General features: G+C 28.9%; 2 protein-coding genes and 1 pseudogene across 2 annotated transcripts in view; 2 read left to right on the top strand and 1 right to left on the bottom strand.

The window, feature by feature from the left end:
- The window catches only part of LOC101493103 (glycolipid transfer protein 2-like), a 1,871-nt gene extending 947 nt beyond the window's left edge, over window positions 1-924 (top strand). Inside the window, exons 4-6 of the mRNA XM_004502535.4 lie at window positions 187-322; window positions 492-635; window positions 738-924. Coding sequence (XP_004502592.1) covers window positions 187-322; window positions 492-635; window positions 738-773 — 316 coding nt within the window. The 3' untranslated portion in view covers window positions 774-924. The remainder of the gene's footprint in view (window positions 1-186; window positions 323-491; window positions 636-737) is intronic.
- Window positions 925-1,286: 362 nt separating this feature from the next.
- Window positions 1,287-4,423, bottom strand: LOC101492774 (endoglucanase 25-like). The gene is made up of 6 exons (XM_004502534.4): window positions 3,581-4,423; window positions 3,048-3,349; window positions 2,378-2,851; window positions 2,153-2,285; window positions 1,873-2,045; window positions 1,287-1,787 (listed from the first exon to the last, which is right to left on the bottom strand). The coding sequence occupies exons 1-6, from the start codon at window positions 3,945-3,947 to the stop codon at window positions 1,431-1,433; spliced, it is 1,806 nt and encodes a 601-aa protein (XP_004502591.1). The 5' UTR covers window positions 3,948-4,423; the 3' UTR covers window positions 1,287-1,430.
- A 4,507-nt stretch (window positions 4,424-8,930) lies between these two features.
- On the top strand, window positions 8,931-11,592 carry LOC101494499 (WAT1-related protein At5g40230-like; annotated as a pseudogene).
- The last annotated feature ends 743 nt before the right edge of the window (window positions 11,593-12,335 follow it).

Here is a 12,335-nt window from a genome sequence, read left to right as displayed (position 1 = left end):
TCCCTACACTTAGGTATAGGTTGCACAATCAGCTCCTAAAGTTTTCTATAAAATAACAGACCAAGATATTGTTACTCAGATTATAATCATTAAGTAATTGCAGAGTTTGTCTTTCTTTGCATACTTTTCATATGAATAAGTTTTTTGTTGTAATTTTCACTTACAGATATGCCACTATATATGCAGATCCCTGGATTTTACATCAGCATTATTACAAGCCCTATCAACAGATCCTGAAAAGAATCTGGAACAAGCAGTTCAAGAGTCTTATGATGCAACTTTGAACCCATGGCATGGATGGATTTCATCAGCAGCTTTCAGAGTAATAACCATTTTGTTCCTTTTTCTTCCACTTTTCAATCCATTTCCGAGTAAATAACCTTAATGAAATACTGTACTGCATACAAATCTTGCATAATTTTTGGCATATAGTGACCAAAATTGAAATTGTGATATCGGTTTGTGCTGAACTAACAGAATTAGTACTGCAGGTGGGTATAAAACTAGTGCCTGATACTAAAACTTTCATGGATCTCCTCAGGGAAAAAGATGAAAACTGTGACACTCTAAGGGAGAAAATGGAGATTTTTGTTTCTTTGCTTGTGCCTTTTCTTGAGGATATTCATTCTATTCTAGTAAGTCTAATTTTTTGATTTCTGATATAACATCAATTGGTCATGCTCATTGGATTTTGTGTCATCAATACTTACCTGATGAATATTTATTTTATTTTACAGAAAATGTATAACTTGGACAGGCTTAAGTCAAATTGAAGCTAAGAGAGAAAAGCTGATGTGCAACTTTGCTTAGTTTATATTGTATAGTTTGGTTTCCTCCGACACTGTTAGCATGTAAATAACTTGTACAGCAAAATTTGTATCCACACAGTTCTGCAGTTACACAAGTTTACATCCACCTGGTTAATATAGCTGTTTACACATCAAATTTTACTTAGTTGATTTTGATTTTATCTGCATAGAGGATATAATTTAAGGATTCAACTCTTCTAAAGTGAGAAACTCACTTTAGATAGCATTTATCTGATTAATCATGCCTTTATTGCATCAAAATCCTGTAATAATTAATTCTCATTTCGTGAACTTTACATTTGATGACATAAACAGTACTCCCTCCTCGAAATATAAGCAAAAATGGGTCAAAGAAAATTAATGTATTTAATCAAAAATTGACCAAATACATCAACTTTGTTTGACCCATTTTTGTTTATATTTTGGGATACCATATAAAAAACAAATCCATCAAATTATTGATGACCAAATGAAATATATTTGCTTTAAATCCATCAAAATCAGCATGAAAGTTTCTAGACTTTTACACATAGCCTCAAAACAATCCTGTTCCTCTTAGAGGAATTCAATATTAGACTTTCAATATAGCCTAAAATGGAATGAACGTGTTCAAATAATAAATCAAGTCCATTCCCACAATGAGTTTTTCAAGTCATGTGAATTATAAGGAGGATCTTGAAGTGCAATCAATGCTGCAACTAAGCCAGCATTGCTTGCTATGGTTGGCTCAGTGAACCTTTGATTGCCTCTTTGATCAGCGAACTTATCATTTGTGTCTGGCCCTCCCACCATTGCTCCCAAAAGAACTTGTGGATTTGGATCTTTAGAGTTCAGCCATTTTTTACCATCATCGCAATTGTAGTGCCGATTATCCCAAGGGATTGATGCACTTCTGTGATGAACATGGACTGGAAACTTGCCACCATATCCCACTAAATAGCTCATTTTCATAGGATTTTGTCCTAAGATGTAGTTAACCTGAAACACAAGAAAGCAAAGTTAGATACTATTTCCAATTCATATCTTACAATACAAAATGTCCAGGAGGAGGCTAGTTATTTGCCTGAGAGCTAGCGAAATCGCGAAGCATTGTCACCGAGAATTCATCGGTTTCGCAGCTTGCACCGGATATTTTGAGATGATCAATGTAATCACTATACAATTTACTTAAAAAAGAGGCTGTTGCAGCATACTGGAGTAATGGTCCATTATAAGGTTTTGGTATAATAAATCCACCTACAATTATGTTTGACATGAATCATATACTTATATAATCACTCATATGATGCCTCAATGATTGAACATAAATTAACTTTCAATTTATCATAGAATTGATTAATTACCAGGTGTCCTGCTCAAATATTTTTTGAAAACATACGAACACATGAGGGAGTCAGTAGTATTTGATGAAAATTTCAAAACATCTTCATATGGAAAACCAGGATCCTGGAAATATCGAATACCAGCAAGTAAAACCTGCAAATATTTAGATTAAAAACATTATACTACAATCCCTTTTTCTCCCAAATTTGTCGAAAAATTTAGCTCTAGTGTCAGATTAAAGTTACCGCAACAGCATTGAGCTTGTTATTCCAATAAAACACCCCTTTGTCTAAATTTGTTTCACCACTTTTGGCTGATAAAAAAAACTCAGTTGCATTTGCAAGATAATTAGTGTTTTTAGTAGCAAGAAATAACCAAGTTGCTCCCCAAGCTAACTCATCTTTGTAACTAGATGAGTTATAAAGCATTCTTGCTTGTTTTCCACAGGCATCAAGAGAGGTATAGGTTCCTTGCTTTTTAGGATCTTCCTTTGTAACTGCCTCATATAGGCTTTCTGCTGCTTGAACTAGTTTCCCTGAGTAATCTTGGTCTTCTCTGAATACCATCGACGCCGCAGATAATGCTGCCACAATTTCACCAGCTAAATCGGTAGCAGAACCATCACAAACCGAAACTGGTCTAACATAACTCATGTCTTCAGGTCTTTGCCAGCAACTTATATCATTCGGTTCATTGTTAGTACTAATTGTACTTCCAACCTAATAAAATTGAAAAAACATGTAACAATTTATATTCATAACGGATAACTTTAACCCTCCAGATCCTAGAGGAAAGGGATCCTTATAATCAAAAGTTCAGTCATAGCAAGTAAAGTCAGATCAAGGATTGTTCTAACTAGGGTTCGAAAAACTTGTTTGAATAGGAATTAAACATGATACAAAATGTATAACTTACCTGGGAATACAGTGTTAGGTTGGAACCAGCAGGTGAAGGAATGATCACCTTGAGCAAATAGTCAGTACCCCATCTGATGATGTCTCTGACATGGTCAAGCTCATCAATATCAGCATATTTACTTTGATATTCCATTGCAGTCCAACTCAACAAAGTCATAGTATAAGCTGTGGTGAATGTAAACTTAATGTTGTTTCCTGAATCATAATATCCACCACTAAGATTAGTCTTTGCTGAATTCCCATCTTGTAATCCTGAGTCTCCTCTATATTTCACTGGACTGTTCCTTGGATAGTTCCCAGCTGCAACACAAAAAAAAAAAAAAAACTTGTTGAATTATAAGTAAAAAAATATAACCAAGTGGTTAAGGAATTTCAGTTAAGGACAAGTGATCGAGACTACTTGAGATCAAACCCTGACAAAAACAATCATTTGTCAGACTTTACTTACCTCTCGACTGAACTCTGACAATTGGAGGATTAAGACAAAAAAACACTTGAAGAGGAATTGTGCAAGAGAAAGAGAATTAGTACATTTTTGAGCATCATAAAATGTTAGAGCCTGATTTATTGCCAACTTGAGATTGATTGAAGAGCCTTGATGCTTATGCTTCTGAGGTAAAAAGTGAACAAGCAAAGCCACTGCTATGACAGCAAAAACTATTGCTACTGTAATAAAAGTAAAACGATGGAAGTGTTTTTTATCGGTGATGACAAGATTGTAGTCAACAGATTTTGGAAACTGTGAAGGGATGGAATCATAGGAAGTAGAAGACTTTGGAGCAAGTTTAAAGTCAAGTGCTATGGAGTTCCAGCGGCTTGATGAAGGGAGAAGTCGACCAGCTTCTGAAACTGTATGCATATATCTTACAGGATTCTTCTCTGTTTCTGCTGGTTGCATGATTGATGAAAATTGTTGTTGTACTTTTTAAGTGTTGAAGGAGAAAATAGAATGATAAATTGGATCTTGCACCGGTTCTTAATTATTTCTGTATATAAATTAGTCGTTTGGAATTTAAAGTAATAATTATTACATTATATACAGCTGTTTGCTGAGAAATTTAAGAGAACAAAATCTTATCTGTTGCTCTATGGTTAGGAGTAATAATAATAGTCTGTTTGAAACATTCTTTTATCTTGGTTTAATCCAAAAATAAAAGGGGGTTCAAATTAGAAAATAAAAATGCGTAAAATTGAAATTGGGTTGAAATTCCAAAGCATGGGTTTGTGTTGTGGTTGCCGTCCAAATTGTATGTTTACATGGAATGGAAATTGGAATGCCTAAATGTAACAAGTCATACACCTGATAACTGCCAAAGTAGATGAAGATCAAAACCCGTTAAATGATACCGCAGGGTGTCCGTGTCTTCTTTCACTTGGGAGTTTCTGTAAAACACTCCATTTCTCTTTTTGTAAATATATTTGTATAAAAACTCTTTTTATTTTTCATAATTTCTAAATATTTACTTACTTTAACCCCTCTAAGTTTTGTAAGACTTCAATTAGAGGCGACAATAGATGGCGGTCATGGCGATCGGAGGGGGTTGTCAGCTGCTGTCGCCGATAGATTTTGTAAAATAAAGATTTTGTAAAATAATTATTCGTGTTTTTTTGTGTTTCCCTTCTAGTTGGTGGTCATTGTTGTCTCATCACTAAGTTTTTGTCTCCTCTCAAGCAGTCGAGTAATAAGCTGTTAGTAGACTCAAGTCTCGATTATATTTTTTTGGTAGACCTCTTTGATCGAAGATCTTTTTTTTTTTAAGTTTGTTGAGTCGTGATGTACTTTGCAGCTATATTGAATCTAGAAAGTGTTTTTGGAAGATGTATTGAATACTTAAATTATGCTATTTTGGAACATGACTGAATTAAAAGTTTAAATATGAATTTTATAAATTTGGAAACGTTGAAATTTTATATAGGATATTCTGTCGAAATTTCGAGAAAAATTATATATATTTTTTTTTCAAAATCGTTATTGAAAACTATTTAGTTGTTTAGTTGTTAAATTAGTTGGTAGGCTTGTCAGACTATAAGTATAACTTGTATATCGGTTATAACGTTTAGTTTTTGAGTTGTGACAGAAAGTTAAAAATGATCATAGATTCTTATAAATCTTGGAGTTGTAAGAACTTTGTGTTTTTGGTAATGTTAAAGATGATCTCGTCTCGAAGAATCAACATAACACTCATCAAGTGAACAACTACAAAACAACAAAGCTCGGGAAGAATCATGGCAAGGATCATGCATTTGTTTAAGTAACTTTTCAATTATATCTATCCAAATTCTTGTGTCACTCGAAGAATTATACATTTTCATGCCAACAACTTACCTTAAACAATAAATTTTAATATTACTAGTAGTTATAAAACTCGTGCAATAGAGAAATTCTTTTAAAGAATATTTCTTAATTACAGTTTACAATCTATTATGTTCAATTAGTGGGCAACAACATTTATTTAATAGTAAATCAAAATGTCATATTAAACATACATCAACATCAAACATAAATTTAAAATTTCAAAACAATATTGAATATTTAAAAATCAAAATTATTCTACAAAGTCAATAAATGTGTAGTACATAAACAAAACTTATCGGCAGCTTTTTACTACCCATAAAAAATTGAGAGGTTTTCAGTATTTTTTAGCTAGCATCACTCACCATCTACGTCAGTTTTTTCATCTGTTTTATTTTCTTCAAAATAAGTGATTTTTATATTGTCTGAAAACAGAATTATTTAGTTCGATGTCTTATTACGATATTGTTTGATTTTTTTTTATTTTTTTATGATAATTATTTAATTTAGAAGATGACTTTATCATCAAAACTACATATTTAAAAATTTAAATATTTTAATAATTTTAATTTTATAAAATTTATAGATATTTATTTTATTTTATATTATTAATTGATATGTTATGAGTTTGTTTATATATATATATATATATATATATAATTTTTTGTTTTAACGACATTAAATTTGAGATGTTTGTTTCTGATATAATCTACCAATTAAAATAAATAAATATATATTTTTTAATAAAAAATAAATTTACAAAAAATTACCTTTATTAGCAACAAAAAAAAAATCGCTCTAAATTAAGTATTCTTCATACTTTCAATATATGAACATACAACAATATTAAACCAACATAATCTAATAGTCATATTCTTCATACTAATTACTTTCATCAATAAGCATACAACAATGATAACTATCTTTATCTATCTAGAATGTTTAGAATACAGTTGTAATTCAAAAGAATATTAAACCAGTTCATTGCTATTAAGTATTAGGTAAGCACTTTTATCATTGTGATTGTTGTTAACTCGTAGGGATGAGATTGCTCGAAATTAAATCCCTCAACCAAACACATTTTGGTTAACTCTTAGGGATGAGATCGCTCAAATTAAATCCCTCAACCAAACACATTTCTTTTTGGCAACAAAAAGCAATGTACATGAAAATCACATTGTTGTTGTATATGTCGTTAATCATATTCAACACTTCAATTTTAATATCTATAAAATAAAAATATAATTTTTAATCTTTATAAAATTATATAATAAATAATTTTAGTACTTGTTGAAATGAAACATGTTTAATTGTTTTTTAATTTCAAAAAAAATTGAACAATCTTTTTTTAACATTTTTATAATATTATAAAATATTTATCCACCAAAATTTATAATTTTTTAAACTGATATAAATAAATATAAATTTTTTAAATGTGAAAACAAGATAAAATTGACGAAAATATGAATTTAGAAATTGAATTTTTAACTCAATTTTTGTGAAGAGAATTTTTATAATTTCATAAAAATGCATGGAAAAATTCATTCTAAAGTATCTGATAACTTAAGATTATATTTTTTAATATAAAATATATGATAATTTTGCAGAGATTAAAAATTATATTTTTATTTTATAAATACTAAAATTGTAAAGTTAAAATTTTATAGGAATTAAAAATATATTAAAACAAAAACATTATTAAAAATTATGTGATTTAACTTGAGACGTCAACATTTAGAATAAATAAATAAGTAGAAGACATGATGCACATTTTTGAACATAAAGAAGTTATGAGGAAAAAAAAAAAAAGATAAATGAACTAACTGTAACAACTAAATACGACAAAGTACTAAAAATTTAAATTTATCTATAATATATATTATATGTAAATAAATAAAAATTCAATTGTAAAATAATTATATACAATCTTTTTAAAATAAACTTACTTAATACTTTTAAATACTATAAATTAACAAAAAATATTAAGAAAATTAAATAAGTATTGAATTAATTTTACATTTAAAAAATCCATTTTTAAAATTATGGGCACCAAAATTTAAATAATAATAAAATTGTTGCTTCTTCTCTAATTTCGATGACAACCACGAATTTTAAATTAGGGATTAGAGAGATTAAAAGAGGAAAAAATAATTTAGAAACTAAGTAAAAAAAATGAGGTGAAACATAAAAACACAAGAGAACTCTCTAAGGCGTACACATAAGTTTTTTTGCTGAGGTGAAATATGTTTGCACATGTGGAAGAAATCCTATGAAGTGGCATGAGAGTCATGAGGTGGCATGAAAGTCTACTTTAAATATATATAAGAGATAGTTAATAACAATTTTATGTTGAAACTCGTATCTATTTAGAACTGTGATATAAAGTTATTTTCTTTAAAAAATAAATTTAATTTAAAAAAAAAATTATTTTACTACATATTGTAAAGCAAAAACTGAATTTTTTTTTAATGAAAATTTTAAAATTTAGAAATAAAAGGATCATGTTTTTGTTCAAGATATAGAAAATTTAAGAATCCTATAAATATTTATAAAAAAAAATTATATTTTTCTATTCAGTGACACTAACAAACTCAAATACGTTATTAGTAGATTTAAGATTAGTTAATTTTTTATCTACTAAATAAAATTGTTAAGTTTAAAATTGATCCATTATATTATCATTGACACAAATTTTATATATCAATGTGTTTAATATATGTCAAGAGATAATAAGGTTTTACTTAGTAGTTAAGAGAGTAGAAGGATAAGAATATGAAAAGATGAAATGAGATATAAAAGTTTTACTTAGTTCATAGGATATCAAAGTTTTACTTTGTGCTTACGGGAATAGAGTGACAAGGAGATGAAAAGTTATACCTCCACCCACATTATATTAATATACTAATATTTACTATTTCAAAAAGAAAATACATGTAAAAAACTAAATAAAATAAACGTACTAATTTTATATAGGATTAATAGTTTTTTAGGTCGATAATATCTTTTATAGAGAAATATTATTAATTAGTACATATGTAAAGAAACATAAATGTTAATAGTCGATATTAAACTCTAAACTTTTTGCATATAACTTTTAAGTGTTCATAATTAATTAAATCATTGGACCTCCACGGACAAAAATAGCATTTTCGTTAGTATATATCTCTTAGGGTTCAAAGCAAACTCTTTGTGGTCGTTGAAAAAGAAGAAAAAAAACTCAAAAAACAAAAAACTAAGAAAAGCTTTAGAGAAGTTTGGCCAAGTATATTGGAGAGTTGAAAATAAAAATTGACAATTAAATTATGAAAAAGATTTCATAATGGTACTTGGTGATAGTTTTAATGTTAATCTTAAAGTACTAGGTGTACTGTTTATATCTTTGTCCCTAGTCATATATTTACCTTAGTTCGTTTCATTTATTTGCAACTTTCTTTCCTATGGGTAAGCATTCTCTACCTTTGAATCTCCTACCTTTTGTGACTTTATATCTATCTCTCTTTATCAATCATTCTCTCTCATCTAAATAATTTTTAATACTTAAATTTAATCACTAATTTTACTCCAAAATACACTAAAGTCACCGATTTTATGCCAACTGGCTGCATCCTCAGCTTTCCAATGGGATACTGGTATATATTTATGTTCTTCATTGCTAGGTGAGTGAACCAAGGGATGACCAATTTCGTGTTCATTTTCTACTCTAATTCCATTGCTGCTCTCATTTTTCTTCCCTCTTCCTTCTTCATCCACAGATTTGAATGGCCTCCAATCACGTTTTCCACCCTTTTTGAATTCTTCAATCTTGCACTAATTGGGCAAGTTCATCCTTCCTTATATTATTCTATCACTTGTGCTAGTTTCACTCTTTTTTTTAGTTACACTCGAATTTAATTTTTATTTGCATATATAGTAAATTAAATCCACTTAACTTACGTCTCACTTAACCTATAGTGTAATTAAAAAATAAAAACAGGGTAAAACTATCCCTTATCTTATTACATTTCAAATCCAACTTATCCAATATGTTTGTTAATAGTTTAGTTTATTTTTCAGTTATTTGGATCAGGTTTTTGGATATGCTGGGTTTCACTATAGCCCACCAACACTTTCCACATCCATACGCAATCTTGTTCCTGGTTTCACCTTCATTCTTGCCGTTGCTTTTAGGTTCGTTTGTCCCATATTTTCCTTCTTGCTAATGCTCTTCTTTTATTGTCTAATGTACTATCACCATTAACTATAACTTCATACTCTGCCATTTCAAAATAAGTTATATTGTTTTGGCACAATTTGACATGATGGTTAATGCAACTCAACCACGTAGTTAAATATTACATTTAGTAAATGATTAATAAATAAATATATCAAGATATTACAAATTCATTAACCATCTCAAAGATCGTAAATGTCATTAATCACAATTTTTAGGTGACTATTTGATCATAAATTATTGTTGTACATGAATACTCCTCCGTTTTTTTTTTTGTAAAAGACAATTAAATTATAATTGGGTCAGCAAAAGGTGATGTATTTGATCCACAATATGAATCAAATACATCAATTTTTGTTGATCCAATTATAACTCAATTGTCTCTTATATAAAAAATAAGAGAGGTTGTAACGTATATTTGAACACCTAAAAGTTGTGGTTTATTAAGTTCAAAATCATGTATAATTACATTCACAAGATGTCAATGAGTTGCGATGCCTTAGTTTATTTATTAAACTTAATTGATCACATATTTAATTTGCATTAACCAATTAATTTTTTGTTGATATTATTGTGAAATTGTGTCTAAATATCATTTTTCTTTCAAAATATCATCCATGTAGCCCATCATACTTAATGGAGCAAGGTTTGGAGGTAGTTGTTGAGAAATTTTAATTACTTATTTCATTTGGGAAATGTATCTGGATCAATTTTTAACTGCTAGTCTTCTATAGATCTGTCTAAACTCATGTCACTTTGTGGTTTTAGAATGGAAAAACTAGCTAGATTGGAGAAGCTCAGGTAGCCTAGCTAAATCATTGGGAACAATAGTATCAATTTCTGGTGCTTTGTTTGCGACTTTATACAAAGGTGTTGCACTTCTGAACGAACCAATACATGCAAACTTATCTCAGCATCCGAATTCCTTGCATGATTCTAATTGGATACTTGGAGGATTATTTCTTACAGCTGATTGTGTGATGAATTCAGCATTTACTATAGTACAGGTGAAATTTACAAACAATATAGTATAGATTTAATTATCTATATAATTTCTAATTGCATTGAATGACACCAATACTTTGTAATAAACTAATTATAATTGGCTGTATTTCAGGCTTCTATTCTTAAGAAATATCCAGCAGAGTTGATTGTTTATTCTTTTATTGTTTCTTTGTGTCCATTCTATCTGCTGCGACCAGTTTGGTTGTAGGAAGTGACATCAGAGTTTGGAGCTTGGAACCCAAGTTGACGTTGCTAGCAGTTTTATATGCGGGAAGCAAAATGTATATAATTAGATTAAAGTACAAGTTACAGTAACTATTAATTATCTTTGTCTTGAAATCTGAGGCTTTCTGATGAAAATTTCCAGGGATTCATTGGATCTGGATTTCTGCTTGGTGTTACTGCTTGGTGTTTGCACCAGAGAGGACCTGTTTTTGTTTCCATGTTCAAGCCCATAGAAATTGTCATATCGATTATTATAGGTGTTGTCATTCTTGGTGATGCATTATATCTTGGAAGGTAGGTTGTGTGGCTCTCTTATGAATTTTTTTATATTTTTAAATCCTTTGGTTTCAAAAAAATGAGCATCAGTCTTTTAAATACGGTTGAAAAATAAGTAAAATTTGGATAATAATTATTTTGATTAAAGTTTGAATTTGGATTCTTCTGATTAATTTGTCATTTACTTAAACTCATAAATATTTGAATAAAAAAAAAGTTATTTCTTACAGATTGTGTTTGGTAGTACTATTGAGTTTATTTATCAAAACACAACTTAATTGTTGTCTTTTAATGCAGTTTTATAGGTGCTAGTGATTGTCGTTGGGTTTTATTCTGTATTGTGGGGAATATCTAAAGATACGGAAGCAAAAAGTTTGGAATCAAGAAACATCCAAACCCCCCTTTTGAAGGAAAACATCATATGATGGTAAGAAACAACTTAGACAATTTCACCTATTTTACTGAGTAAAACCATAAACAACTCTGAGTTTTAGAATTATATAATTTATCTCTTTTAATTTAGTCAAAAAATATTACGACTCTTTTGACACTTGTTTTATTCTATTTCTGGCTTTATTTTGACGTTTGGTTTTGGTGAGGAATTAGAATTATAATTGATTTTTAGGTTAAATACCATTCTTTTACTTTTATTGTTGAAGTTTATGATTGACAATAGTTGTAATTATTATTTTTGTGAAATGTTAAATAAAAATAGTTTTTTTACCGACATTGCATTAAACTATTCTATCATATGATGGAACATAGTCGTACTTTCAACTCTACTATTTACATTAGTTTATTCATATCACACCATATTTAATGGGTTAATGAGGTGGGTATGCTCCTCTTTGCCACAACTAATTTCTTTTTTCCATACTTAAAAAACACAACCACCAACTTTTTTTCAATACATGTGATGGGACATTTTTTACCCCCTCAGCCCACCCTAACTCTTTGGAAAAAATCCACATCCACCCCAATTTCCCGACATGTTGTATTTGGGTGGAATTTTTGTGCCTGTTCTTGTCCATCTATATATATATAAAAAATAATAAATTTAAAAATCATATATATTATAATTAATATAATGAAATAGTAATTATTTGAAAATAATAAAGTAATTATATTTTTTATAAACAATAAATTAATATTTATATTATATATAAAGAATAAAATAAAATCATTCCAAAAAAATAAAATAAAATGAATAAATATTTATTATAAAATTTTAAAAATAATAACAAATTTACTAGCAGGGCCTTGCATATATCAACATC

Source organism: Cicer arietinum, chromosome 5 (genome assembly GCF_000331145.2).
Source record: "Cicer arietinum cultivar CDC Frontier isolate Library 1 chromosome 5, Cicar.CDCFrontier_v2.0, whole genome shotgun sequence".
NCBI classification, from domain to species: Eukaryota; Viridiplantae; Streptophyta; class Magnoliopsida; order Fabales; family Fabaceae; genus Cicer; species Cicer arietinum.
This window is presented reverse-complemented; position numbering and strand designations above follow the sequence as displayed.

What these genes read in the sequence shown, in the direction of transcription:
- LOC101492774 (XM_004502534.4), bottom strand. Translation starts at nt 3,947, where the DNA reads ATGCAACCAGCAGAAACAGAGAAGAATCCTGTAAGATATATGCATACA. An exon ending in ATTTTATGATGCTCAAAAAT is followed by an intron (nt 3,350 to 3,580) that starts GTACTAATTCTC and finishes TTTGTGTTGCAG; the next exon opens with CTGGGAACTATCCAAGGAAC. An exon ending in GCGATTTCGCTAGCTCTCAG is followed by an intron (nt 1,788 to 1,872) that starts GCAAATAACTAG and finishes CTTGTGTTTCAG; the next exon opens with GTTAACTACATCTTAGGACA.